The sequence below is a fragment of the Erigeron canadensis genome, chromosome 2 (assembly GCF_010389155.1).
Source record: "Erigeron canadensis isolate Cc75 chromosome 2, C_canadensis_v1, whole genome shotgun sequence".
NCBI lineage: Eukaryota > Viridiplantae > Streptophyta > Magnoliopsida > Asterales > Asteraceae > Erigeron > Erigeron canadensis.
Window position 1 is genome coordinate 41,129,769 of NC_057762.1, and position 27,728 is coordinate 41,157,496.

Genomic DNA, 27,728 nt, shown 5'->3' on the forward strand with positions numbered 1-27,728 from the left:
GTCTTGGAGTAAGTTCTTTGTTTTATATAGGGATAAAATAATCATTCTTATTTTGTTAAAACATAATAGGGGGTGAAAAAACTTTGGGAAAAAGTTAGATCAATGGCTTTGGTGTACGTTAAAACATTCAAAAAATGAGATTCTTTGCCTCCTTGAATTCCCAAACACCATGAATTTGATTTCAATCTTAACAAAGAGAAACTTAATTATTAACTTTGCTATCCACAATGTATGCACGTGACACTTTGCTTGCTTTGATCCTGATCTATTCATAAAACACCACCTACCTACATACACACTTTCTTCCTTTTCGGGGTTTCTTCATCATACAAAACCCGCTCCTCTTTTTAGTTCATATATAATCATTCGATCCCCTGTAGTAATTAAGAGCCTTTTGATCAACTGTTAAGAATGACAACCGTGATCCACCAAAGAAGGTAATTACGTACTATAGATATAGCTAGCGTAATTAATATCCGTGTAATATATAATTAGTAGCATTATTTGTTATGGTTAACCATATGCTTTTTTCATTTAATTAGGGCTTCGTATTCGGATCAGCATGGACAGCGACGTGACAACAAAGAGTCTTTCAAAGGTATTATATAATTTTCCGAGATTAAAGATTCAGAATTCTTGTTTTCGTGTTTAATTTTAATTAGAACTAAGGTAGGCGGGTTATAATTAACTTACGTTAGAAAGTGTGTTATAGCAAGAGAACATAGTTAATATAGATTTTGAAAGCTAGGGTTAAAAGGTAAAAAAAATAAAATTGTTAATTCTATATTGACAAACATTTTACAAACATAACTTCCACCGATTAAATCATCTCCATCTATTCTCTTTTTTCATTCTCTTTCATTATTGATTGGACCACATCACATGACACGTGTGTTTTGTAAAATGTTTGTCAACTTAGTATTATTCAAAAAAAAATTGGTATTAACTTTTTGAGGTTGGACTTTTTTTGTTTGCAGATTATGGTTCTTTTGATAGCGAATATGTGGCTGCAATAGCTGCAGCCACGTTTGCTGTACACTCATTCGAAGAAAGAACAAGCTCCCAGATTCAAAGAAAAGATAAAGCTAGAGTAGAAGGTAATGCCATTAGTAATTACACAACACATGTGATCGATTGATATGTTCAAAAGAATCTCATCAAACTTACTACTCTAATTTCAATATCAAAGAGTATATATACTAGCTTCTAGCAACTTGAAATGAGATGGATTTCAATTGACACCTAAAATTGTGTACTTGTTTTTATAGTTGAAACTAATTCTTCAAGAACCAAAATGAATCCAGCATCAAATAAAGCTCCATCATTCGGAAGACCAAGTAGGCCTAGAGAGCCGCCATATGCTAATAGAAACTTGAGCATACATCATGGAAGTGGCAACACAAAACTTGATGCTTGGGAAATAACTGAATTGCTCAAGATTCAAAAACAGTACGATACTCTCTATCATATATTCTAAGCATCATTTTCGCTTGTTTTATTAATAACGATTCATCTGCCTGCAGATACGAGAAAAGTAGCCTAACAATTCTAGAATGGGAAAATGAGAAGAAAGCAAGAGCTAAACTTCGAGTGGAAGAGAAAATGGTTTGCCTTTTTCTTTTCATACATTAGTCGATCATTAATTGTTACATTGAAAAGATTACGACTCTGGTTGTTATTGAAAGTTGATGAAAGAAAATGAGTACATAAATAACTTGTAGTGATATACTCGTAAAACAGAAAAAATTGGAACAAAGAAGATCAATAAGTTGGCAGCACTACCAGAACAAGCTGGCCAGGATCGATCATGTAGCTGGAGGAGCACGATCACAAGCGGAAGATAAGAAAAGGAAAGACGAGAAGAAGATTAAACAGAGAGCAAATGAGATGAGATCACTTGGAGTTTCATCTCCAAAATATTGCTTCTTGTGCTGATTGATTGGTGCTTGTTTAAATGATCATAATACTAATTGCTTGTTTGATTTCTAATACATTAAGAACTCTTCAATTAGTGTCACATATATCCAAGTTAATTATCAAAATACTTGTTATGTATGCACTTACTTTTGATTGATCTTGTTACTTTCATATATAAACTCTAAAACATATGTAGGTAAGGCACAGCCAGTGCCATAGTTAAAATGGTCAAAAATTGTAATAAATACGTACAGTACAGATCGACATATATGGATCTATAATTAAACTTCATATGTGCAATGTGTTGAAAGTTCAAAAAGTATTATAAGGGGATGAAGATCACCTCAAATTGTTCTTAACCATTTAATGAAGTTCAAATTGTTCTTAACCATTTAACTTGACTAGTTAAGTTGGAAAAATTGAAGGAATAGTAAGACACACATTTTCACAATTTCACACATAAATGCATCATCGATCATAAGGTCTTATTTAAAGTCGCGGAGATAAGATATTATAAAACCATGCCCAATTAAAGTCTTTTTCATACATAATAATTGCATTAAATTGATGTTGCTATTTCTTAACAATTATGTATGCGCACACAAAAATTATAATAAGCCCTGTTTGAAATGTACATATATAATTTATAGGGACAAATATCTTAGAATGTAATAAACTTTTAATAAATGTTTATAGTGTGAAATAACTAAAGTTGTGTTCATTGTATATAATCATCTTTAAGTTATGTTTATCGTATGCAAAAAGGCATACGTGACAGCCATATATAGCTGTCACTTGTTAGTTTTATTGATCAGATTCACTTTCTTACATACAATAGACATAATTTAAAGATGATTACATACAATAAACACAACTTTAGTTATTTCACACTATAGACATTCGTCTAAAGTTTTTTGTTACATACAAACAGTTATCCCTAATTTAAATATAAACAATACCTATATTAGGTTTTTTTTTATTTTTTTTTTTATTTTTATTTTTTTTATCAATCTTACATCATATATCTTTTTTATCTTAGAATTCTAACCGTTATTCTTTTTATATTAATTACCTACACCATTTAACGTTGTTATCATCACCGATAATCTAATATCGTCACTGCAGCCATCACCATAACTTGTTCGTTTTAAATTTATTTCTAAGCAAAAGATTATATCTGCGAAGAAACTCATATCATATGGTCTTTAACTTTGGATGTATGATTATTTACAAATTATGTTTCTCATAATATCGATCTCCCTTTCGATGGGATTGGCTAACGTCGTTGTTGATTACTTAATACGCGGAAAAAACTAAACTAGAAATCCGATATATGCAAAATCAATTCTTGGTATGCTCATGTTCAAACAAAAAATTGAACACCCCAACTAATTAACGACGACATCTACATGTGTCATTTGTAAGATTATAATTCAGAACGTAACTATTGAAACAAACATTGAGACCTACCTAGGCAGGTCCAAGCCTAGACCGGCCTCTTAGTAATTTCTTTGCATAATTTTGTAGTTTAATGGAACAGTGCCACCCAATGATGCTCATTGGTGTCACATCTTGTCCACTGCCTTGTTCAAGACTTTGGTGGCAGTCTGGACCTTTGCATTCAAATTAAGTCCCCATCAACCTATATCTCATAGATCATATATGGCCGTGCATTAGCCAATAAGTATATATTACGCGTTAATTTGGCCGACACACGACAGAGATTGACAAGTATATGTAGATCTTCGTGCATGTTTTAACGATGATGTGATCGTTAGTTTTCATGTATATATGGATTAGCTACTTAATTTGCTTCCATGTGATGCATTTATTTATAGATAGATATATCTTATTTTTTCTTTCCCTTTGGGGTTTAAGGCAACAGTTCGTCATATATAATACATCAAGCACAACGACTACCAACTCTGAGTACAAGTGGGATATTAGTGAGGTAAGATGTAGACAATTATTAACCACAGTGACATCCAATTGAGCAATATGCGGTGCTCAAATCACGCATGTTTAGGATGAGACTCAAGACTCTCCAAAAAACCTTCTAATAACCCACTACTACAAATGTACACAAATGTTGGAAGTGAGATTCGAATCCTCGTAGATTTCCCAAGGTTTAAGACCTTACCAATGAGTCACGTAACAACCCATAGACTTTATTTATTTATTTTACTATCAACTATACCAACAACTAAAATTCTGTGTATAAATGTGATAAATAACTCATATGTAAGTTCAAACAAGTACATATATATTCAACCTCAGCGAAAGACTAAAGGAGGCTCAGTTTGAATTTAGAAGGGAAGAGTTAATGCAAGCAAGTAAATGATACACTAATTGGACCATTGTTTGTTTCCTCAAGGGGGTACATAGGGGTGGTGGTTTTAGGACCATTGTATCCAATTATCACCATGAATGATTTGTCATAAACAAAATATCACTTCGTGTGTCTTGTTTTATTTATATGTATCTATATACCTTAAACGTTTGTTGAAGGGTTGTTAATTTACTTAGATAATCATGCCCTTAATTTAATTGGTGGATGGAGTTTGGTGCTCATCTTCTCCATGACTTACCGAAATCTAAATCATTCAAATGATGAGAAACAATAAACCTTTAGTGTATACATTTAATTGTAATCTAACGATCAACTAAAACATGGTTTAAATCTATTCTAATCAATACTAGGCTAGTGCCCGCGCGTTGTAGCGGCTCCAGTTTATAGCACGCGAGATGCCGTAACGATATTAATTTAGAAGATGTTTAAAATATTCTTGCATTCGTCCTCGCGTCTAAGTGTATAGGCTAGATCATGCCATATATTCCATCAATATATCAAACAAAAAAATTAACAAAAAATTAAGACGATAATAAGTTGGGCATTAACAACAATTAAGAGATGGATAGTGGGTGAGTTAAGGAGGGGTAGTTAATTTAGATATATTCAGAAAAGTGCTTAATGTCTTAATGTTATCCTCTTTATAAGGGGGTATAAATATGTTTTTTCATATACCCAATTTCAACTTCAGAGAAAACTCAAAACTGATGTCTCCATTCTTATTACCATTTGCTCACTATAAATTTGAACCTAAGACTTCCCAGTCTTAGGCTTCACCTTATACTAATCCATCTATTGATGATTGGTCTAATCAACACTAGAACATATAAAAGAAATACGATAGAACTCGTGCATCGTGGCCTGGTATTAAAACTAGTAACATAATAAAAGATAATTATGCTGGAAACAAACTGATTACAATAATTTGGAAAAATACTAGGTACTTTTCTAAAGTTAGATACAAACAGATAAAAAAAAATGACGTTTTTCCTGGGGTTTAGTGCACTGAAATGTAATAAACTATGCCCAAAATTTTATAGTATGCACGAACTAAGCCCGACCTTTATTTTGTGCACGAACTTGTAAAAAATGTTTATATCATGCAAAATGCATACATGGCAACTCATATTAGCTACGTGGCACCCCATATTAGTTGCCACATGCAGGTTTTTGATTGGACGACCATGCTTTTTGCATGATATAGACATTTTTTTACTAAGTTCATGCTTAAGATAAAGGTCAAACTTAGTTCATGCACACTATAACTTTTTGGACATAGTTGGTTACATTTCGACGCACTAAACTCTTTTTCCTAACAAGTTATTCAGAGAAGGCGGGTCATTTTATAACTGAAGTATCTCGTGTTCATTTCTAAACTTTTTCCAAACTGTCCTAAGGATGTAGATAATGAGGTTCTGACCTGAAAACTCTTGTAAATATGCCTTGTATACCAGGGTACCTTGATAGGCTCTTAAAGATGTGGACTCAGGCCTCAGTGTGAATGGGCCCATAAGTTAACTAGTGACAAATCATTGCCCCAATTAGGCAACTAGCCCTCTTTTTAAATGGTAAGCTATGTTTGTGCTTATGCATGAAACTTTTGTATCTCTAATTAAGTTCATTTTGACATTTTTATAAGAAAGGACTTTCGTTTGAACAAGAAAGAAGAGTTTGAAGTTTGAACGCATATATAAATGTTGGTCTAATATATGGAGCTGCTAAAAGCCTGATATTGGATTCGATTTAAACATATCGATCAAGGCATTGTCATTTCATCATAGGTTCGTAATTTATCCTGATTGTTTAGAGTACGTAGATGATTAGAGCTTGTGATAAGTAAAGCCAAGAAATTGACATTATAAGAAGAATATGACAAATCAAGAAACATGCACATATAGTAAGCCCCAATATTAATTGTGATTGAAAAGAAAAAGAAGCAAAACACACTTACAATTATAATTATAATATCGACATAATCCCTACATGACAATTCAGTCCAACTCATGATCTTGCTATGGAAATCCAAATTTGGACCAACAAACTCTCCTTACCGGCCCCACCAAATTAAAAGCAAAGAATCCCCATCTCAAATCCCAGCCATAGAGGATACTAGCAAGCTAGAAAAATATTACTTATATATATGATCCCCAAAATAAGTGGGGAATACTTCATTTGGAATTTGATATCACAAAAAAAAAAAGAACAAGAAGAAAGAAAGATAAAGATACTCTCCCACATGTATAGGCAGCAAGAGATGAAGCAGCAGCATCCCCCTCCTCCTCTAGTCCCCCCCATTATGTACAATATAATATTCCCACTTAAGTTCATTTTCCTTTTTTAGGTAAGGCCTTTTTCTAGAGATGCTACAGTTGACTTGTACTTTGTGCAATGAAGCTAGTAGATTTCTTCTTTAGAAAAAGGTCAACTTTTTTCTTTTTTCTCCCTATTCTATAAATGAACATGTCTTGCAAGTGACTATTTTTTTGTACACTCACATATCTTTCTTGATAGTTGCTACTTTTTACTTCTCACATTTGCACAGAAATAAATGACATTTTTCAGGTAACTAAAAGCATAAAAAAGATTGTACTCCTACTTAAATAACCAAAAGATGATATTTTTTTAAAAAAAGATATTTTTAGTAATGGGTACTTGAGTTCTTAAGTAATTTACTTACTATCTATGTGTGCAAATTTTCAGGCTTAGTGACTATGGAGTTGCAGAAATAACATGGGAAAATGGTCAACCAACCATGCATGGGCTCGTAAGTGCTGATGAGACACTAGAGTCCATTGTTCATCAAGCTACAACATATTACAACCAAACTCCAAACCAAGTAAATGATTTGCCACAAAACGAGATCCGGCCTAAAGTTCCTAAAAATAATCTAGGCGGGGCAAATAATATTGCATCTTCTAGTGCGAAATGGGGCAATAGTGCAAGCCAAAGTTACCTCAAGAAAAGACCAAGACCATCTGTTATTGTACATGATCAATTTTTTGGAAATTTGCAAGTAGAAGATAATGTTAGCAATAGTGCTACAATTACTTCTAAAGAGAATGACACTACAATGATGACATGGCCTTCATCCGATTCGCCTAATCAGAGTTTCAAGAGCCAAAAAACAGACGATGACTCTGCTGGTCTATATGGATCGGTATAATTTGAATTCATCTAATAAGTGAAAAAGACTACTGTGTTTGGAATTAGTACTTTATGCAAACAAAAAAATGTCACTTAAATACTAATTTCCTGATTCTGAACAGGAAAATCAAGAAGAAGAATGCAGGAATAATGAGGGTGAAACAGTCCGGTCTCATTCAAGTAGGCGAAGCAGGGCTGCTGCCGTTCATAACCAATCCGAACGAGTAAGTTTTTTGAAAAGTCAAACTTGTAGTAATTTTTTTTTGGGAATTTGAAGCGAATAATGGGATCTAATGTTATGTAATATCGTTGTTACAGCGACGAAGAGAAAGAATCAACCAGAAGATGAAAGCTCTGCAGAAGTTGGTGCCTAATGCTAATAAGGTTGAAATTTTAAGTGTTCTTGTGTACTGTTTGACTTTTTAAGTCAATCTTATCAATATTCATATCTTAGTTAACTAACTTAGTACAAGATGCTCCCATATTAAAGGATATAGCATAATGTAAATTGGGATATCAAAATAAATTGAAATCTTTGTCCATTTGTTATGATTTAAAGATGATACAAATTAGGTAATTTGACCTCAGAAGTCAACATGTACCTTATATTATATGGGCCATTGACTCATTCTATTAAGAAAAGTATCTAAATTTGGTAATTTGTTTATGTAGACGGATAAAGCATCAATGTTGGATGAAGTGATAGATTACTTAAAGAAATTACAATCACAAGTACAGCTAATGAAGAACATGCCATTTCCACCACAACAAATGATGATGCCAATTCCCCTACAACTGCAACAGCAGCAGCAGCAGCAACAACAACAACAACAGCTTCAGATGTCGATGCTGGCCCGAATGGGAATGGGATTTGGCCTTCAGATGGGTATGCCCGGAATCATGCCCCAGCCAGCTCATCATCCTTTTATGGCCCCACAAACCATGATTAACCCTGGACATGTAGGCGCCACATCACAAACAATCCATAGTCGCCCGTCCACCAACACAACTCCTTTCAGTGATCCACATAGCGCGTTTCTTGCACAAGTATGTCAAAAATAGAAAATAGGCTAGTCCAAGTTTGAGTTTTAGTACTCAAATATGTGGTTTTTAATTTGCTAATCATTTTGAGCCTTTTGATTCTTGGTGCAGCATATGAACATGGATATGTTCAACAACATGGCCGCTTTTTATCGGCAACAAGCCAATCAGGGAAAGTCAATGGGCATGGACTCGTCTCAGCCAGAGCATGTTCATGGCAAGTGATGAACAACAAAAAAGATCTTGTAGTTATTACATATAGATTATTTTGAATACATCGACGTATGCATTATCTTGTTGATCATGTAAGCGTGTAACTCGTGTATTTATATATTCCTAGTGGGTTGTGCTAGTTTGTTATAATTTATTGAAGCACAACAGAACCAAAACATGTCAAACACGATCTATCATTAAGCGTCCAAATGGCAAATTCCGAGCCAGTGATGTACTATACTAATCTCATCATCCAAAATTACAGGTTTCGCAAAATGTGTCACTTTCAGAGAACATAATACAACCCACAAAACAAGAATGATGAATATGATTCAGAATGAACAAACTTGGTGACAAAGACACACAAAAGAAAAGTTACATATTCACAAGTAAATTTTACAACTAATGCAACATGAAATCTACCAGGATATTCAAACCAAAGATTGTGGCTAAGTTTGACCTAAAAGTGGGTCCTGATCATGTATTCTACTGATCCTAGACCACAAACTTTGATGGTCCCATTGAACTGGATCAATAGATTATCCCAAAAAGATTTGATCCGAGTTTTCAGAAGCAGGAGCACCTCAAGAAAGATCTCATACAGTATTAAATATATATATAGAAAATCTCTATCTCTATCTAGGATATAATAAGATAGCCAATACGCTATTGAATAGTAGCCATTTAATGGATAGTGATATGTATACAACAAAGTTTAACCTTACACAATATGTTCAAATATTACGCTGCACTATGTATAAGTTTGTAAATCAAGGAGTATACGCATAGTCGTATATGGTGTACTTATCATTTCAAAGTATAATGTACTCTAACGATACTCGATATAGTATTTGAACCCAAGACTGTTAAGTTATTTTGAATTTTTGATGGAGGAGTCTCCATAAGTTAAACAAAAGCAACTGAATTGGATAATGTTAAATAATAGAGAAAGAGTTTCACTTTCTATGGAGTTATTGATCTTGTTCCCAGCAATTAATCACACAGGCTGGATTCATGTGAAATGATTGGATGTACATTGTACTATTGTGTAATGTTGTGTTGTCATGTAACATTTACTCAATGGATGGACTCCACTTCTATTTCAATCATTTCCTCTATTTGTCTGTGTTACTTCAAACAAACAAAAACATAACTTTTCCATGCTTAATATATTAGTATATAACAAAACCATGTCCATAACCAATAAGTACCAAAAGTAGTACAACTTTTGGTGCTACAGCAACAGCATTAAAGGGATCTTATACAACTGCATGATGAAGAAATGCTATTAAACCATCTCAATACATAAAATATGAAAGTGCTAAAAAAGTATATCAACCGAATGTCGTAAAAGATGCATAAGAACCCACTTGTCAATTCACTGATGCGATAACAACCACCTGTATCGATTTTTACAGGATCAAACTACACAAAAATAATATCTTCAAATCGGTGGATTCTTGGTCCATATGGTTACATGGCAATTCTTTTGACATAAATATAAATAGAAATTTCAAATTTGATAGAATAGTGAAAAGTTCTAAAGACAACACACCAAAACTGGTTTACCTATGACAATCATTAGAAGAGGTGTCTGAAAAATAAAGTTTGACTATTGAATAGTATTTCAAATCTGACTTAAACAATGCATCAACCACCTAATAGGACTATTTAAGTAAAATGTTAGTATAAAATGAATAGCTAACTACCTAGTCTGTCATGGATTACTTTGATTTGGTACTAAAAGTCTTGAACCAGACAGAGTGGTACTAAATCCAAGCTATAATTAAAAAATGCTACCCTCAATTATATGATTTGATATCTCAACCTCACATCGACACATCCTATTAGAGTATTAGTTGACCCTGTATAGGGGAGTGTTTGGATCCAGGGTTTAAGATAAAGAAAATGGGAATGGGAATGACCTAGTGTGTTTGGTTTAAGGGTATCATTCTTTGTAACTAGGAATCATAGGACTTCTTGTATACTTGTCAAATGGGTGGGTTTAGATTTGAATTACTATGGGTATTGAATTTTATGAACTCATACCCATAGTAATTTTCGACTGTAAGACACCTATCATTTCAAGGTGGCGTAAAGAACCATTAGCTAAAGAGCTTAAATCAGTATATCAAGTTCCATATATTGTGAGTGCTGCTTAAGTATTTTTTTAGCAAAATGCGAATATTCCTCTTGCATTATGAACATAGATGTTATAATATTGTAGAGTTACAACATATTAGATAAAATGGCATAGACAAGCAAAATTTATACGATAAAAGGTAAAAGCCCTAAAGAAGTAAACTTGAATTTGATTGGCAATCAAGAATAATAGCTGCTAGAATCAGAGTAAGTATAATAACTCGAAAGTTCTCATTGAATATATGATATTACCTCCAAAATCGGCATCTACAAAAGCCTGTGAGCTTCTTCAATAGACTTATGGTGGCCGAAGGGCGTTAGAATTTAGACCTTTTGGTAACCATGGGAGGAGTGTATTCTAAGGAACACTAAGTACCATGCTCCGGAAACGTATCCTCCAAATGAAATATACCACCTAAAATCTTACATGCAACCATATCTATCAACATACAATTCATAAGCCCTAATCTAAACACCTAAAACCCATTTAATATAGATATCGATAGTAAGATCAATATGAATTAAACTTCTTCATTTCCTAAAGAAAGAAGCGTGACATGTAGAACTAACTACCATTAAGTACCTGTACAGTTGCACTGGTCTAACTTGTCTGGTTGTTACCAGAAACGATATTTTCAAATGCCCCAACCAAAGCTTTGACCTTGCTCTTCCGGGTTTGAATTAGTTTGTTAGCGGTCTCTTCAATGACTTTATTACTCAGACCTGAATGATCCTTCTTTTCTTCCGTTTCTTGGTGTTTAAGATCAACACTGATTGAATAACTTTCGGGACTATACACGGCACCATCAGATGACAATCTTCTCAGACTCTTGCTTTCACCATTATCAGTTTCGTCTTCATCCAACTCTTTTCCTTTCTTGAACTCCAACTTTCTTGGGCTATTATTCTCAGACCGAGGACTGAGGATTGTACCTCTTCTGAACCTGAGATCATCTGGATAATCATCATCACTGGTTTCTACCACCAACTTTCCAACACGTGTTTTCTCTGTTGTATCATTGACTTCTGAATCTGCTACATTATCATTGAGTTGATCATCTGTTGCAGGTGTATCATCGTCTATTGAAGGTAGAGATTCCAGCAACTCATTTGGAACTTCTAGCCGACCATCTTTTTCATTGTTATCGTCTACTCTTAATGATGAAGATGCATCCAGTTCATTTTGACCATGTGTCATGACTTCCTCCTCGGAGCTCGAAGCAAAAGTAGGCGAAATTATAGTTTTAGTTATTTCAATACCAATGCTAGGCTCTATAACATGCAGAGTCTTTTCTGGCACAACTTCTTTAATGTGTTTCATTGATTTTGGCTTTCTTAATCCCTTAGGCTCCATTTTAGGGAGACTTTTATCAGTTCTCAAAGGCGGCACCTTTGTATTTAATTTTGGAGTGAAAACATTAGTCTTTAGAGAATTGGATCTATTGTTCAGTAAAGGGGATTTTAGATCTTTTTTTGATTCGTTCTTGTTGGTTCTTGAACCCCTAACCATTGACGCATTAGAAACTGATGCAAGATCTTTATTTGGGTGAATAAAGACTTCACTTAGTCGTCTTTTAGGAAATGTTGTAGGCGGAAGTAACATAGTTTTACTCGGTACATACATGTCACTATGTCTTCTTCTATGAGTTCTTGAAGACGGCGGATTGTATGTTTTGGATTGAGATTTCTCAGACTTTAGTTTCAAATCTCGTTTCTTTGGTTCACTTTCAACGTTTTTCTTTAAAAGTTGATCTTTAACAACATTATTGTTCTTGAGATTGCGTGTTGTAACCTTGGGAATGACTGAAGGTGATTGCTTGATTCTGGGTAACGCGGTAGGTGCTTCTATGTGAGTTCTATCTACTGGTGGTTTTGGTACTCTTCTGGGAAATGGACTAATTGGCTTTGTTTCGGTTGGTTGTTTAATTGCACATTTGCAGTTATCATGGACAGAACCTGTTGGACCGCTGAGATATCGACTTAGAACCTTTGGCCCGGTGGTCTCCATTTTGTAGGTCCCGGATGAGGTTTTCCTCAAACGGCTCATGCGATGGATGGTTTTACAGTTTTACCGATCTCAATGTGATGCAATTTTCCTACAGAGAGTTACATGTGCATGGTATAATTTGACTTTTGTCCCCGACTTGTTATATACAAATGTATGTCGGAGTTTAAACTAGTCAAACCTACATCAAAAAGAAGCGACATACCAAATTTATGTATTCACAAAGATGAGACCATCCAAAATCTTGAAAACTGTTGAGATTATGATCCTGCATTTCAAGAAAACATTAATCATGGAGGCCTGAAAAACAATGATGAAAATGACAATACAGACATCTAAAAGCTTGGTGACTTGATATATCACCTTCAAAAACTGAGAGAAGACGAGCCACGAGGAACGTAGATATTCAGCAACACAATGTATCTACCATTCAACAATATGTTAAATTGGGCTTCTGTTTGCAACTAATTATACAGCGAACTGCCATAAATAGTCGGTTACAAGAAACAATGAACACCTTTCAATTTTGAATCGTGAAAACCTTCTGACCCCAATAGAGAAAGGGCAAGAAATGGTTTTAGCAACAATGTGATTTTGTTCCTGTTTTTTGGAGAATATTTTGTGAAAATTAGAATCTAAAATTTTAGAGGAAAAGAATTGATTTGGTTTCTAGAACATAAAATTATTTGTCTATGTTTAGAAATAATTTTGACTTTTGTAACTGACAGCTCTGTTTGGCTTAGCCCTTGATTTTCCAGTTTCCAATACCTGTAGTTTCCATTTGACAAATGATTACAAGATCAACCCTTTCTTTTTTCTTAATCAAATCAAAGTTATTCGATAAAAGACAGGTCTGAATCTGACCTAGTGACCCTCCATGGATTCGCATCCTATTCAAATAAGTTCTTTTTCTACTGTTGCGTTGTTGCTGCAAAAACATCGGTAAAACCGGCCTGTTTGTAGAACTGAAATAGTTTGAAAAAAAATTCAATAAATAGACGACATTGATGGGGATAAAATTTGTTCGAACATGTACTAACTTGCCTGCAAGGCTACATATAATTTACTGAATTTAAGCCAACGATTATCACGTAGTAAAATGTTATACATGGCAAGTTAATTAATTATTTAATAGGAACCGTTACTTTTATATACAATTACTTACAACGTATTAGAGCAATGGTTAGCAAAATCCTAACATAGCACTTTGATTACAAAGCCCCTAACTTGCCAGGCAATCCCAAACAACCAAATAGACCTTATGCGAGTTAGGACCATACCAATCGTATATAATATCAAAATATTAAAAAGCAACATTACAGAAATCATATCATATGAAACTCAAAAAAAAAAACAAAAATTAAAAAAAATAATTAAGATCGACCACCTTTACCATCTAGAGATTGAACCAATCCAATCCTGTTTACAGATAACTGAAGAATGCTATTAACACAAGTAACGACAACAAAAATGGATATATCATGATAGAACCCCACCAAAAAGATTACTGAAATAGCAATCCGAATGAGTGAATATACAAACACCATAAATTAGAAATTACAGCCTTCATTCTACAAGCATTAAGACAACATGCCACCTGATGCTTACTAAAAGATGGAAGCAGTTTAAAATACTGTTGCATATTACAAAGTACTACAAACTAGCACAATAAAAGGATCCAAATTGAGGAAAACAAAATCCAGAAGCCACCTCAAGTAATGATTTCTCTTACCAACCAATCAAGACTCGGGTACGCAAAATAAAGTACAAGAAACGATGGAAGAGCAAAGAGTACTGTGACAAGTATATACAAAGCTAAGATGACTGCACTTGCAGGTATCACATATATGACAATAAGTAGAAATATAAAGACCAACGGGAACTTTGCCGTCAAGTGAACAATAAAGATTAACGACTTACGGATCGATGATTGTTGTCTCTCATCATTGACATGGGTGGCATGAGAATCATCATGCCGGTTAGGCTCACGAACACGAGATCCCACCAGATTATTAGTATGACTAGCCTGATTAGTGACCAGACCTCGTGTCCAAGACCAAGCAGGCACAGTTACATGATCAACTTGGGAAGACGGATGAGAGTTGACTCTATCACCATTTAAGCTCTCAACCATCCAAAGAAGAAAGTAATTCTTTCTTGGAAACCTCAAATTCCCTTTATAAACGAGCCGGAATGATAACAGGTTGCACCAGGGGCATGATATGAAAAAAGGGAGTTGAATTGGAAGAGTAGGCAATTTCACAACAGCCCATTGTAGCCCAAGGACACAGTTTTTACAGAGTGTGTGGCCACACCATAATACGTAAGGCACGTTCTCAACTATGTTGAAAGATTCCCAGCAAATGGGGCACTCTAAACCTTCATTTCTGCTGTTATTTAAGGAAATCTCGTCATCAGAGCAGTCTGAAGAAGTTTGAGCAGGTCTTGTAGATTCATTTTTTGGTCCAGAGGTGTCAGCCATGGCATTCGAACCAAAGCCCCACATATTGAATAAAAGAATAGCTTCACAGCTTCTACAGAATCAATAACAGCAAATACTCAGATCCATACCTGCAATGTTTGAAATCTTTTTAGCAAAAACGATGCAGTTAATAAGAATTTGAATAAAAATGGAGTTCCATAGGGGTTCAAGGATATTGGATATTCATATTTTCGCAAGAATATTGTCTAAATAAGGAAAGCAACAAAATTTTACCCTATTACGACATATTCTTTCCAATTGCTAAGTTGATTAATATAAGTATGGCAATGGCCGTTTAAAAAAAAAACATAAAATAAAAAAAGTTGCCTAACCAACTTCAATAAACCAACACAGAAACATAGGCATCAACTACAAGTAGCACCGATATGAATATTAGGATTAGGAGTATATTAGCTATAAAATTATATGGAATTAGTTTCCTATCATAATTGGGACACTAATTTAATCAATTCAATATAAAACATTTCTCCTAAACACCATTGGATTACATGGTCTTGGAGCCAAGTTTCAAAACAAAAATCAACCCCAAAGTGCACATGAGGACACAGATGTATGCAGTCCAGAGGGCCCCTAATCTTTCTTTTCAAATAAGAAATTCAATTTCATTGTTTTGGTTTAGTAGAATCTTTCAAGCTACACCCCAAAAACAATGTCAGGTAAAAAGAATGTTGTTGTAACTGCTGATACACTTCATGTCTAAACATACATTCTTCTTCCTCTTCTTTACAATTCCTCACCAACTCCTCAATGGCCATAAGCCCATAATGCACATACACCATTGTCCACTCGATGTAAACTGAGAGAAAAGCAGAAAGAGGAGGGGGGGGGGGGCAAAGAACATTGCATGATGGTTCTGCGTCCTTAGCTTGAATTCAAGTATTAGAAAATATGAATCCTATCAGCATTAAATTAGTTACCATGCTATATTGAATTGATTTACTATTACAATTGGGCTACTTGGTCATCATATTTATAACAGCTTATCTAAGTCAGTCTTGTAATCATCATTTGATCAATTCAATATAAATAAATTTTAACAAGTGTCATATGGCATCAGAGCCCGACCTATGATCAACATGAACCAGAATAAAGAATTCCTCAAGTCATTTGTCTTTCTGTCATGAGAGTCCCCATTTCCTACTTTTCAATATAGCATAGTACCCATGAAATGACAACTTTGCAGTATCTCAATTTACTAAACTTAAAACTATAGACTCATAGAGGACTAATTAATTAATGGGATTAGTACCCCATAATGTAAACAACTTAAAACGAATTGTTATAGTGTGTATCGAACTTCAATCTTGTGTATTGTATGTAATGAACTTTCAAATCTTGTGCATTGTATGTATTCAACCAATCAAAACTTGACAAGTGGCAACTTATATGGTTGCCACATATACTCGGATACATACAATGCACAAGATTTGAAAGTTTATTACATACAATACACGTGATTGAAGTTCGATACATACTATAACTATTTGTGTAAAGTTGTTTACATTCTAAAATACTAATTCCTTAATTAATTGAAAGGACCAGTTTTATTTTAAAGAATTTGAAATATCATCGATATATATATAAGAATGATCTAACAGGTAGGCGTGACCAAAGAGGGGGGGGGGGGGGGGGGGTAAGAGAGTATACAATGCGTTATTTTTTCGCTCAGTTGGGAAAAAGCGGGTTGTGTTAGACTTGATGTCAAAAACATACTTAACACCAAACATCATACGTGTGTGTTGCTTTACTTTTCAAAAAGTTTTCTTTTCATAGACCGTTCATTCAACACTTTAAATGAACAACGATATTGATATCTATAGCACTTAGATGGTGTTTGTGTTGAACTAAATTGACTCGATGAGAAAATGCCTTAATGTAATAGTATAAGTTAGAAGGGTTGGTTTGTTTGAGAACTAATCTGCAAACATCGACTTAACTAAGAAAGTCGATGTCCTGCTTTATCCATTAAGTCCGTGACTTTTAACAATTTTCTTTTACTAAGAGATATAATGCTTAATCCATAACACTATAAAGAACATACAGCGCCTTGATGGGTAAAAATCATATATGCCCCTACCTCTCAATGTTCTGTTTAGTAATTTCATTCAAGCTACAAACCATACAGAGTCATCAAGTTTACCTAGGTCTAGTTTATATAGACCTTGGAACCCTTACAGTCAATTATCCGGAAATATTAGAAAGTTAGATACAAACAATAAAAAACATGTTTCTTTTTTAGGGTTATGTTTCTAAGGAAAGTTATCAAGTAACAATAGTTCACCACCATTGTGGTTAAATACATAAATAAGCACTTCACCCCCTAAATTAAAAATTTTTATATAACAACTAATTATTATTAATTCAATACCAAAAACAAACACATAAAACCCTAATTAAGATTAGAAATAACATAAATTGATATAAAAGGAAGAAAGTGGTATATATACCTAGAAGTGATTAGAATATGAAAATCTCCGGCCGGAAGTAGAGATCGGTTGTTATAGCTGGTGATGAGATACAATACGTGCGTCTATCTATCTATCTATCTATTATCATATGTGTGTGGCCGTGTGGGTGTTGTCGGCAAAAAGAGATCTGACAGTGACCACCTGGAATGGAATGGAAACCACAAGTGTCAAGATTGTGTGGGCTGGGTTACGCTTGGATGACATTTAAAAGCCCAACTGTAAAAACAAGTGAAACACTTATTTTTAGTTTTGCTTATTAAATCCTAAATTTACAATTTATTTATATCTTAAATATTTTCTTTAACAATTTGAGGTTCAATTAAGTGCAAGGTGTTAATATGGACCAATTTTTATGATTTAATTTGAGATTTATGTGCAAATTGAGGTCATTAGTTAGTGCAAATCGACTTTCATTTAGTTAACATCTAAGTTAACTAGTAGAATGAATATGGGTCATATCCATGGGTTCAAGCCCAACCCATGACCCATCCAAGAGATCCAACCCTATCCTTCTCTCTCTCACTCATTCTTCCATCCATTCAATTATGTTTCACTCTCTCTACACTAAATGCAAGAGCATTCAAACATCTCTCTCTCCCTCTAAAACTTTAGTTCATTTAATGGTGTTTTAAATGGAATAATAATAAAATCATCATCCTTATAATCATTCTAGCATCATATCAAAAATCCAAGTTTCAAAGTGCAATAAACATTTCTAATCAAGCCATTTTTGGATTTTAGCTTTTGTGAAGTTCTTGGGAGGTAATTTTCATGGCAATCTTGTTAATTCTTGTATGTTTAACTTAATTCTAAGTATTGGTAAAAGGATTTGTGGTTGAAACATTTTCAAAATGAAATTTAGGGTTTTATGACTTTGAAAAGGGGCAAAATGATTCTTGATGTGAATTGGTGTTTTAGTATGGATATAAATGTTGGGTTAAGTGAAATTGTGTTAGTTGATGTCTAAACAAGCTCCAAAACGGTTCCCATAGTCCCTTAAGTCGAATTAGGGTTTTGGGTTATGAAGAACTTGAGTTTTTGGGTTATTTTCTGCACTAGCTGCTGCTGCTCGAATTCTGGTCAGGTGGTGGGCGTAACTTACGCCTCAATGGGGAGTAGGTTACGCCAGGTCTGTTTTGCAAGGACGTAAATTACGCCAATAAGAGGCGTAAGTTACGGTGCCTCCCACCTTTCACTTTGAAATCATAGTCTGTTTACGCCAAGGATACGCCTAGCAGACACCAAAATGGCCTTTTCCATGCCACTGTAACCTACGCCATTTCTAGCCGTAAGCTACGCCAGTTGAACATTTAACCACCGTAAATTACGGCCACCTAGATTGTTCACTTTTCCAGTTTTCAACTAGCTTCCCCTCGATGCTACTTGGATCGAATCCTCCGCTCTGGCAGATCATTCTCGACTTCTGTAACTATGATTATGAGTCGTGGGAACCTTTCTAAGTCTTAGAAACCATATGAAACTTAATTAGAGTTTTAATCTAAAGTTGTATATGTAAATATATATACATGGAAGTATATAAACGTAGTTTTTGCAAGCGAGATGACCCATGGACAACTTAAGTCGTGGCAGTCGATTACTAACCTAGTCGAGTCCTCGGAAACCTAACAACACCTTGAGTTCCAATTAAAAACACTAACTACGTTTGTACAATTAATGACGTATAATATATAAATAAATATACATATTAATAAATGCGTATATTATTATGATAGGTGGTGGACATGAAGTGAATATCGAACGATTATAACTCGACTTATATCATACTTAGCTACTTTTGCCGATCAAGGTGAGTTTTCGTAGTTTCCCTTACTCTTTTAAGAGTCGGGCTGAAGAGTGTACCTTGTGCATCGATGACATTTGTGATTTACATGTTGTGTGATGATTTTGTAGACGTGCAAGTATGTGTTTTCATTGTATGGTTATTGTACGTGTATGTTGAGATGTTTTAGGATAGTTGTGTATATATGAAAGACGTTAATGCCTTTGAAAGGTTGGAGATGTGGTGGGAAGGCTGCGGGTGACCCTATATATAAACATCAAAGGCCTTTCAAAAGTAGTAACGTACAAAGTATATACGCAAGGTGTTTGTTTTGTGTAGACAGTGACGATCAAGTTACGTGCAATGAGCATAATGGGGTGCATGATGACATTATACGGGTACAATATGTACTTGATGACATTTTACGGATACTTTTAGTACTTGATGACAATTGTTAATGATATGTGGACGTTGAGGGACATTGGGTACGAGTGTGCAAATCTTAGGTCATGTATGATGTTAATTATGTATTGGATTACATTGGTATGTGTTCTTGTTTATTTTTCCCTACGAACTCACCAACCTAGTGTTAACATTCTTTAGTACACTTTTCAGGTAACTAAGAGAACCCAATAGTTTGATGTGCTTGCTAGATGTCGGACTTGACCATGGATCCGTGATTCATTACCCGTTGATGGGACCTTGCTTAGGATCATGAGCCATCTTTTGATATTGTTTTGTAAACTTTTGATGGTTGTATTCTCCTTATGCTTTTGTGACATTGTAAACAAATTGTTGGGTTCACGGAATCCTTTTAAATTTATATAGTCTCGTTCTACGATAATTCCATCTTGTGTCATGCTTTTCGGTGCATTTCGAGCCTAGCTCGGGGTGTTACAACAAGTATCGAGTAACTTTGTTTTTGCCTATTCCCCTGAAACCTATTATTGTAGTTATGTGTTCCATTTTTATTGTTTAGGCATAAAAATACTTAAAAACATATATGCATCGTGAAGTGATAGAACGATACTTGCGCAAAGTAACGACGACGGTTTAGTAGTGGTAGTGACTGTCAATCTGTCATTGATGGCGAAAACCGACGACTATTATGGTGGTGGCAGCGTCAACTGTCGTATATACGGGTTTAGGCGGATTGTGGAGGACAGGTAGAATGGTTATACATACGAGGCAACTAGCCATTGCCAACCGTTGTTTTGACCAAAAAGTTGATTTTTTCTATTAAAACATTTATATATATATGTCTACATATACTACCTTTCATTTATATACATATTTTTACAGACTTTTTCCATTTCTTTTCTGTCTTTTAATCTTTTTTTCCATCTATTTTTATAAAAAATAGGGTTATTTACTGAAATGGTACCTGGACTATCCACCATATTACTGGTTTCATACCTATAACTTTAAAATTACTCTCATCATACCCCAACTTATCAATTTTTCACTCGAACGATACCTAACTTGATGGGCGTCAGTTTGGCCGTTAAGTTGGGGTATGACTACCGTAATTTTTAAAGTTTTAGGTATGAAACCAGTAATATGGTGAATAGTTCAGATATCATTTATGTAATTATTATTATTATTATCATTATTATGGTTGTTGTTGTTGTTGTTTTTTAATTACACAAAGTACATTGATATTTTTTTTTTGTAAATATTTATATTTATTTTATAAAAAAATACTTTATTTTTATAAAAAAATTATTGTAAATATTTAATTTTTTTATTAAAAACTATTAATATTTCAAAAACTATTATTTATAAAATTTATTTTTTAATAAAATAATATTTTCTTTTATAAAAGATCATTTTAGTACAAAGTTTTATTTTTATAAAAAATATTTTTCAATCTTCTTTTTTAAAGGGGTGAACCGGAAAGAATATCATAATTTCTTGTATTGCATTAGTACCTGTACAACTACTATGTAAGGTTTGAATCAGCTCAAAACAGATTTAATCAACTCCATGTGGTGGTATCCATTCAAGACTTCACGTTCATTTATCAATGCTTTACATGAAATTAATGTACTGCTTCCGATTTACTTATTTTTTTAAAATAAAAAATAAATAAATATGAAATAAATAAAATCATCATGGATCTATAATTTGATTGATTAATAGTTTTTAATAAAAAAAACTAAATATTTACAATATTTTTTATAAAAATAAAGTATTCTTTTATAAAATAAAAGTAAATATTTACAAAAAATATCAATGTACTTTTTAAAATTATTTATTCCTAAATAATACTTTGTGTAATTAAAACAACAACAACAACCATAATAATAATAATAATAATAATAATAATAATAATAATAATAATAATAATAATAATAATAATAATAATAATAATAATAATAATAATAGTAAAAACATCACTTCCATTAGAAATTAATAGGATTTACAAGAAATTATAGTGATGATAATAATAATAATAATAATAATAATAATAATAATGGTTAATTACATAAATGACACATGGACTATCCACTATATTACTGGTTTCATACCTAAAACTTTAAAATTTACAGTAGTCATACCCCAACTTAACGGCCAAACTAACGCCCGTCAGGTCAGGTATCGTCCGTGTGCAGAATTAATAAGTTGGGGTATGATGAGAGTAATTTTAAAGTTATAGGTATGAAATCAGTAATATGGTGGATAGTCCAGATACCATTTTAGTAAATAACACTAAAATATTATCTCAACAACTAATTTAACCTGCCCATCAATGAGCAATCATTGAAGCAATGCAAAACTAAATCAAAAAGAAATATGGTTATTGGGATTGATAATTTTTTTTTCTAATTTCAAGACTTATGTTTTTTACTTTGGTATTTTTAAATTCGTTTTTTAGGTTTTATAATTTATGTACTTTCATTTAATAATGAAGTTTTAAATTAATATTATTATATATATAATCTAAAAAACAGTCAAAGCTTGTCAAATGTCACAAATCCCCCGTGATAACAAGATGCCCCATTTTCTACTTTTTGAGTGGCTTCTTGAGGTGTAACATGACATCACATGGCGCAAGTCCCTCATCCTTCAAGAAATCCCATACTACTTAGCCTAAAACAAAGGATGTTTAATTAATCAGTCATCTACATGTGTTCAATTTTGAAACGACTTCTTTGTACATCTACCATTTAAGTACGCCGAAGTGGCGAAGTGTCCTCCTTCAGTCCTTTCATAACAGTAAATTTATATCAGAATTAACGGTGAAAAATTAATTTAATCAGAAGAAAGCCAAAGTATATTCACTTGACATGACTTCAGTTAAATGTAACAAAATGCACGCAAAGTTTACATCTTATTTTTCACACTATTTGTATTACTATGTAAAAATTATAGTCACAAAGTTAAGAAAAATGAAATATACGAATTAAACTATCCTTAATGAATTGAATCACCACCAACTCATAATATTAAATTACATTATAAATCTTTTATATTATAAAATATCTCTAATACCTTTTAAATCAAACATTTTTACATGAATTATTAATACCTTTGACGTCGCCACCATCACCATCTATCGCCGCCATCACACTATCATCACATTATGCGGGTACCGTACTAGTCTAACTCAATTAATCACGGATGAAGAAGAGAAAAGGGTATATATATATGTATACAATAAATAAAATTTAAAAGTTAGATCTAAGACTATTAAAATTTATCTTCATATGCCGTTAATTTGGCCTCGTAATTATATATCTTTGGTTAAAGCAAAATCAACCATAACCGCAAGGAACGCTTTACTCAGAAGTTAAATTTTGGAAAGATTGGGGTGTAGCCTGCAACCGTTGCTTCTTCGCTAATAATCTATTCATTACCATAAGATATCAGTTTTATCACTAAAAAAAATCTTCATAAAGGATTGTGATTTGTGAGCCGATTATTTCTTTTTAAAGCTATGGGTATGAGTTGTTGTGGTTGTGTTGGTCACACCCAAAAGTTTAAAATGAATTATTTGGTTGCATAAAGACTAAAGAGCATAAAAAAGGTCGGTCGCATGTTAAAAATTTATCGTAAAGCATCGGGTTGGTCAAATGTGAAGATCACAAGATAAAAGAACCCCAAAAGGGGGAATTGAGGAATGGCACTAGCTTTACAATCATTTTTGTTTTTACTTGGTTTGGTCTGAATTTGCCCAAAACTATTTAAAATAAACTGTTTTTGAAAAATTAAATGATGAAATGATAGTATTTTAAGCTTTAACCAATATATTTATTTAATATTCGATGATCTTATATCTAATTCTTATGTATCATGAGAAATTTTGATAAGATTTTAGATAAAAACGAAAGAAAGAATTAAATAAAAAATAAAATAAAAAACCTAATAGATTTTAAAGCCAAAAAGAAAGATAAAGAAACTATTTTCTTTTCACTAATAGCTGCTTAAAAAAATGGTAATGCGATTACATTAAGGTGATACATCACATCATCAACACAAAACTGTTAGGATTTAAAAACAATTTGTCACATAAATACGTAGCGGAAATATTATGCAATATATATATATATATATATATATATATATATGGTAGCTTTCCGGTGAGAACATGTTCAAAATGAGAACAGTGAGAACAATTTATGACCATTGAATGGAATAAATGAAAGGCTATGATGATTGAAGGGTATTCTTGTAATATTTAATAAAATTAAGGGTGAATATGTATTTTTCCACGTATTTTAAAGGACAATCTAGTAACTTGCAAAAAACAATTAAGAATAATAAAAAAGAAAAACGCATGGAGAGTTATCACACGTTCCTGGCAGTTTTTGAGATTGTAAAGAAGTTACACGTTCATGATATTTACAAGATATTGCATCCACGTATAAGCATGTCTGATTCTATTTATTGGTTTCTAGACAATGGTTTTTTGCATCCACCTATAAAGAAGATATTGCATCCACGTATGAGAAAAATAGTGCATCTTAGTTTCTAGACAAGTTTCGGACAAATGGTTTGTAATACCCCAACAAGGCGGAATAAGTAGAGACAAATCTAGATGCATTAAAAGGATTGGTAATCCATACAATTTAATCAAATACAAGTCCATGACCATTCAAAAATGCATAAGGAGCACGACCATCAAACGTTTACAAAAGAGAGTATAAAAGATGGCATATGATCCTAAGCATAACCCATAAGCGGGGATAATGAATCACAGATCCACAGTAAGTCCAAGTCCAATCCTAGCATGCAAACCATCAATCATCAACCGACACGTCTTCCAATTACCTGATCACCTGAAAAGTGTACTAAAACGTGTCAACATAAAGTTGGTGAATTCGTAGGTTTAGATAAAGAGATCAAATGTGTCGGGATAGCAACCGTTAACGTTACACGAGGATTAATATACCTAATCATGTCCACACAAATCAACGCAAGTCAACGTTTAACAATATTGATAACCGACACGACTTACATGATGAACAATGCATAAAATACGTTTCCTGACACGACTTACATAATGAATAATGCGTAGTAACCGGCACGACTTACATGATAAACAATGCATAAAAATACATTCCTGGCACGACTTACATAATAAATAATGCGTAATAAACCGGCACGACTTACATGATGAACAATGCGTAATCATAACACATGCAATCCCGTGAACAAGCAAAACAAGTAAGTAACCATCATCTCGTTCAATATCATAATCAATCATATCAAGTAACAAGCATTTAACAAACGAGTACACTTTCCACCCCAAATAACGTAAACGTAGGGGCTACGAAACTCACCTTTGCTTTAAGCGTTGGTAGAAGGTGACTAAGCGGATAATCGGGGAGCACAACGGTCACAAACCTATTATATCACATTAAATCATCACATTATGGATTACGTTACATTATAAGTCACCCTAGGTCGTTACAAGACACCCCAAGGTCGGACGTCGGATACACGATTGGAGAAACGAGGAACTCGGGAAAAATGGTGATAGCTTCTCATAAAAAGGATGATACTAAGAGAAACTAGACTCTCATACGATTCTAACGATAGGTCATACACCTAAAACGAACTTACGGTCAAAAGTTACGATCGAAACAAGGTAAGCGAGTTTCTGGAGGATAGGTGCGACGCACCAAAATGCAGGTGCGGCGCACCAAGTGAGGGGTGCGGCACATTTTTTGCCCAGAAACCTCAACTAGACTTTGGTGCGGCGCACCAAGGAGGAGGTGCGACGCACCGATGCCTAGATCAGTTCCAAAACATGCCAAACACGAACCAAACTCATTTTTTGACATCCAAATCGATTTGTGGTGCTTCAAGGTTCATTTTTAGGCTTAAACAAACATCATTGAGTATAAACAAACATGTTTCATCAAACAAATTCAATCCTTTAACACAATTACATGTTCAAATCGTTCTTGACCCAAACTAACCCTAATGAAACCCTAATTGGACCCATTTCAAGTTTTAGCCCGATTTTGACCAAGGGTTTCTTAGATATGACTAGTAATGACGTTATAAACATAAAAGAAAGGATTTAAGACGAATTTAACTTACCACGAGAGTCGAAATCTTCCAAATTTGGGTTTAGGGCAAAAACTTGGATGAACACCTTTAAATCTTGATTTCTTTGAAGAATAAAGATTATTGTTGTTATTGTTACTAGATTTAGTTAAATTTGATATAAAAATACAAGTATTTGGTGAAATTAAATGTTGAATTTATGAAGATTAGAGGTGGTGGTTGAAAGAGAGGGGAAAGGAGTAATGAGGGAAAGAAAGAGGTGGGTAAGGAAAAGATAAGGGAAAGAAATGAAGTGTGGAGATGGGGGGCTGGGGTGAGGCCGGCCTAGGGAGTCCATTTTTGGGCTCCCGCTCCGCTAAATTCGACAAATAGCTAAACGTTAACCATTTAAACGCTAACACGAGACCGTTTACACAATTAGACTTCACATTACGTTACTATGCAACAAAGCGTTCGATAATTCATGTAAATTAACAAATTCGCTCATTTTCAAATATCATTTAGTTACAAGTCAATTAAGTAAAAAAAACACGAATGTTACATGGTTTTTGTCATGCGTTTGACACTTTGACGACTTTGACGGATGCTTCAACAATTTGCAGTCACGTGTTGTAGAACAATAAACGCCAAATTAATAGTAATTGTGCATCCGTTTTTTAACATCCTATATTAATTTCTAACATAGTTGTGCATCCCAAATTAAACCAAAAAATTATTAACATTTGTAATTACCATCATTCTTCATGTGATATAGACGGTTTCAGAATGCATCCCCACAATTTAATATGTATATAACGACACTGATATACTATGCACAAATCTGGAACTGTTATATAAATATTGATGTGAATAAATTTAATAGATATTCATCAACCGTAAAAAGCACATAAATTTCATTCTAACTGCCAAACGTTTAATTCCAATAGTACCCTTTTAAATGATTAATGATTTGGAAGTGTCTTATTGATTCTTACATGTTCTTATTTTTATATTGTTCTCATTGGATGGCTCCCCTATATATATATATATATATATATATAAAGTTAGTGAATAAGTATCTTTTAGCTAGTTTAAGGTTTAAAGTAAAATCCCTCTACGATCACACACTTGACACCACGATGTATGTATGCTAGTACCGATCATGAATCTCATAACCCTTTTGTGCTTCCCTTGATGTAGTCGAATCCCAAGAACCGAAACCCTTTTTGGGTTTTTGGTTTCGGCCGAACAGAGAGAGAGGAGAAAAAAGAGATTTTTGTTAGGGTTTTACCTTTTAATTGTCTTATAAAACAATAATCCTTAATCCTTTTTATATAAGGTTAATATTAGGGTTTATTTAACTTGGTGAACAAGTTAGTTTTAGGGTTAAAAACCCTCCCCAAAACCGACCCCTTAAGTAATTAGGAAACATCTTTAATTCCTAATTTTCACTTGAGTCCATCTCTTTTGAAAACTTTAATTAATAAAAGTATATTTTACTCGTAACATTTAACAAAACGTTTATTTAATTACATCGTGAACATATTAACTAATATACTACATTAACATATTAATTAATTACATAGTGCATTTGTGTCAAAACGTGTGACCCCGTAGGCTTAAACATTTGCGGATATGCATTTATTTAACGTGATCATATTCCAACA

The 27,728-nt window shown here is 33.5% G+C and overlaps 4 protein-coding genes across 5 annotated transcripts; 2 read left to right on the forward strand and 2 right to left on the reverse strand.

The window, feature by feature from the left end:
• The first annotated feature begins 261 nt into the window (after nt 1–261).
• On the forward strand, nt 262–2,042 carry LOC122589770. Its single transcript, XM_043762093.1, has 6 exons — nt 262–437; nt 543–598; nt 978–1,097; nt 1,269–1,449; nt 1,524–1,605; nt 1,741–2,042. The coding sequence occupies exons 1-6, from the start codon at nt 412–414 to the stop codon at nt 1,933–1,935; spliced, it is 660 nt and encodes a 219-aa protein (XP_043618028.1). The 5' UTR covers nt 262–411; the 3' UTR covers nt 1,936–2,042.
• A 4,378-nt stretch (nt 2,043–6,420) lies between these two features.
• LOC122587015 (transcription factor PIF7) lies at nt 6,421–8,815 on the forward strand. Of its 2 annotated transcripts, none has more exons than XM_043759073.1 (6): nt 6,421–6,565; nt 6,968–7,424; nt 7,534–7,635; nt 7,730–7,795; nt 8,084–8,458; nt 8,564–8,815. In XM_043759073.1, the coding sequence occupies exons 1-6, from the start codon at nt 6,504–6,506 to the stop codon at nt 8,675–8,677; spliced, it is 1,176 nt and encodes a 391-aa protein (XP_043615008.1). In that variant the 5' UTR covers nt 6,421–6,503; the 3' UTR covers nt 8,678–8,815. The 2 variants fall into 2 exon arrangements, with proteins under 2 accessions (XP_043615008.1, XP_043615009.1); XM_043759074.1 differs by lacking the exon at nt 6,421–6,565 and adding an exon at nt 6,720–6,829.
• Nucleotides 8,816–11,024: 2,209 nt separating this feature from the next.
• Nucleotides 11,025–13,207, reverse strand: LOC122589472. The gene is made up of 3 exons (XM_043761763.1): nt 13,176–13,207; nt 13,018–13,080; nt 11,025–12,903 (listed from the first exon to the last, which is right to left on the reverse strand). The coding sequence occupies exon 3, from the start codon at nt 12,852–12,854 to the stop codon at nt 11,409–11,411; it is 1,446 nt and encodes a 481-aa protein (XP_043617698.1). The 5' UTR covers nt 12,855–12,903; nt 13,018–13,080; nt 13,176–13,207; the 3' UTR covers nt 11,025–11,408.
• Nucleotides 13,208–14,362: 1,155 nt separating this feature from the next.
• Nucleotides 14,363–17,938, reverse strand: LOC122587480. The gene is made up of 2 exons (XM_043759667.1): nt 17,763–17,938; nt 14,363–15,383 (listed from the first exon to the last, which is right to left on the reverse strand). Exon 2 carries the CDS (start codon nt 15,316–15,318, stop codon nt 14,524–14,526), a length of 795 nt encoding a protein of 264 aa, XP_043615602.1. The 5' UTR covers nt 15,319–15,383; nt 17,763–17,938; the 3' UTR covers nt 14,363–14,523.
• Between the last annotated feature and the right edge of the window lie 9,790 nt (nt 17,939–27,728).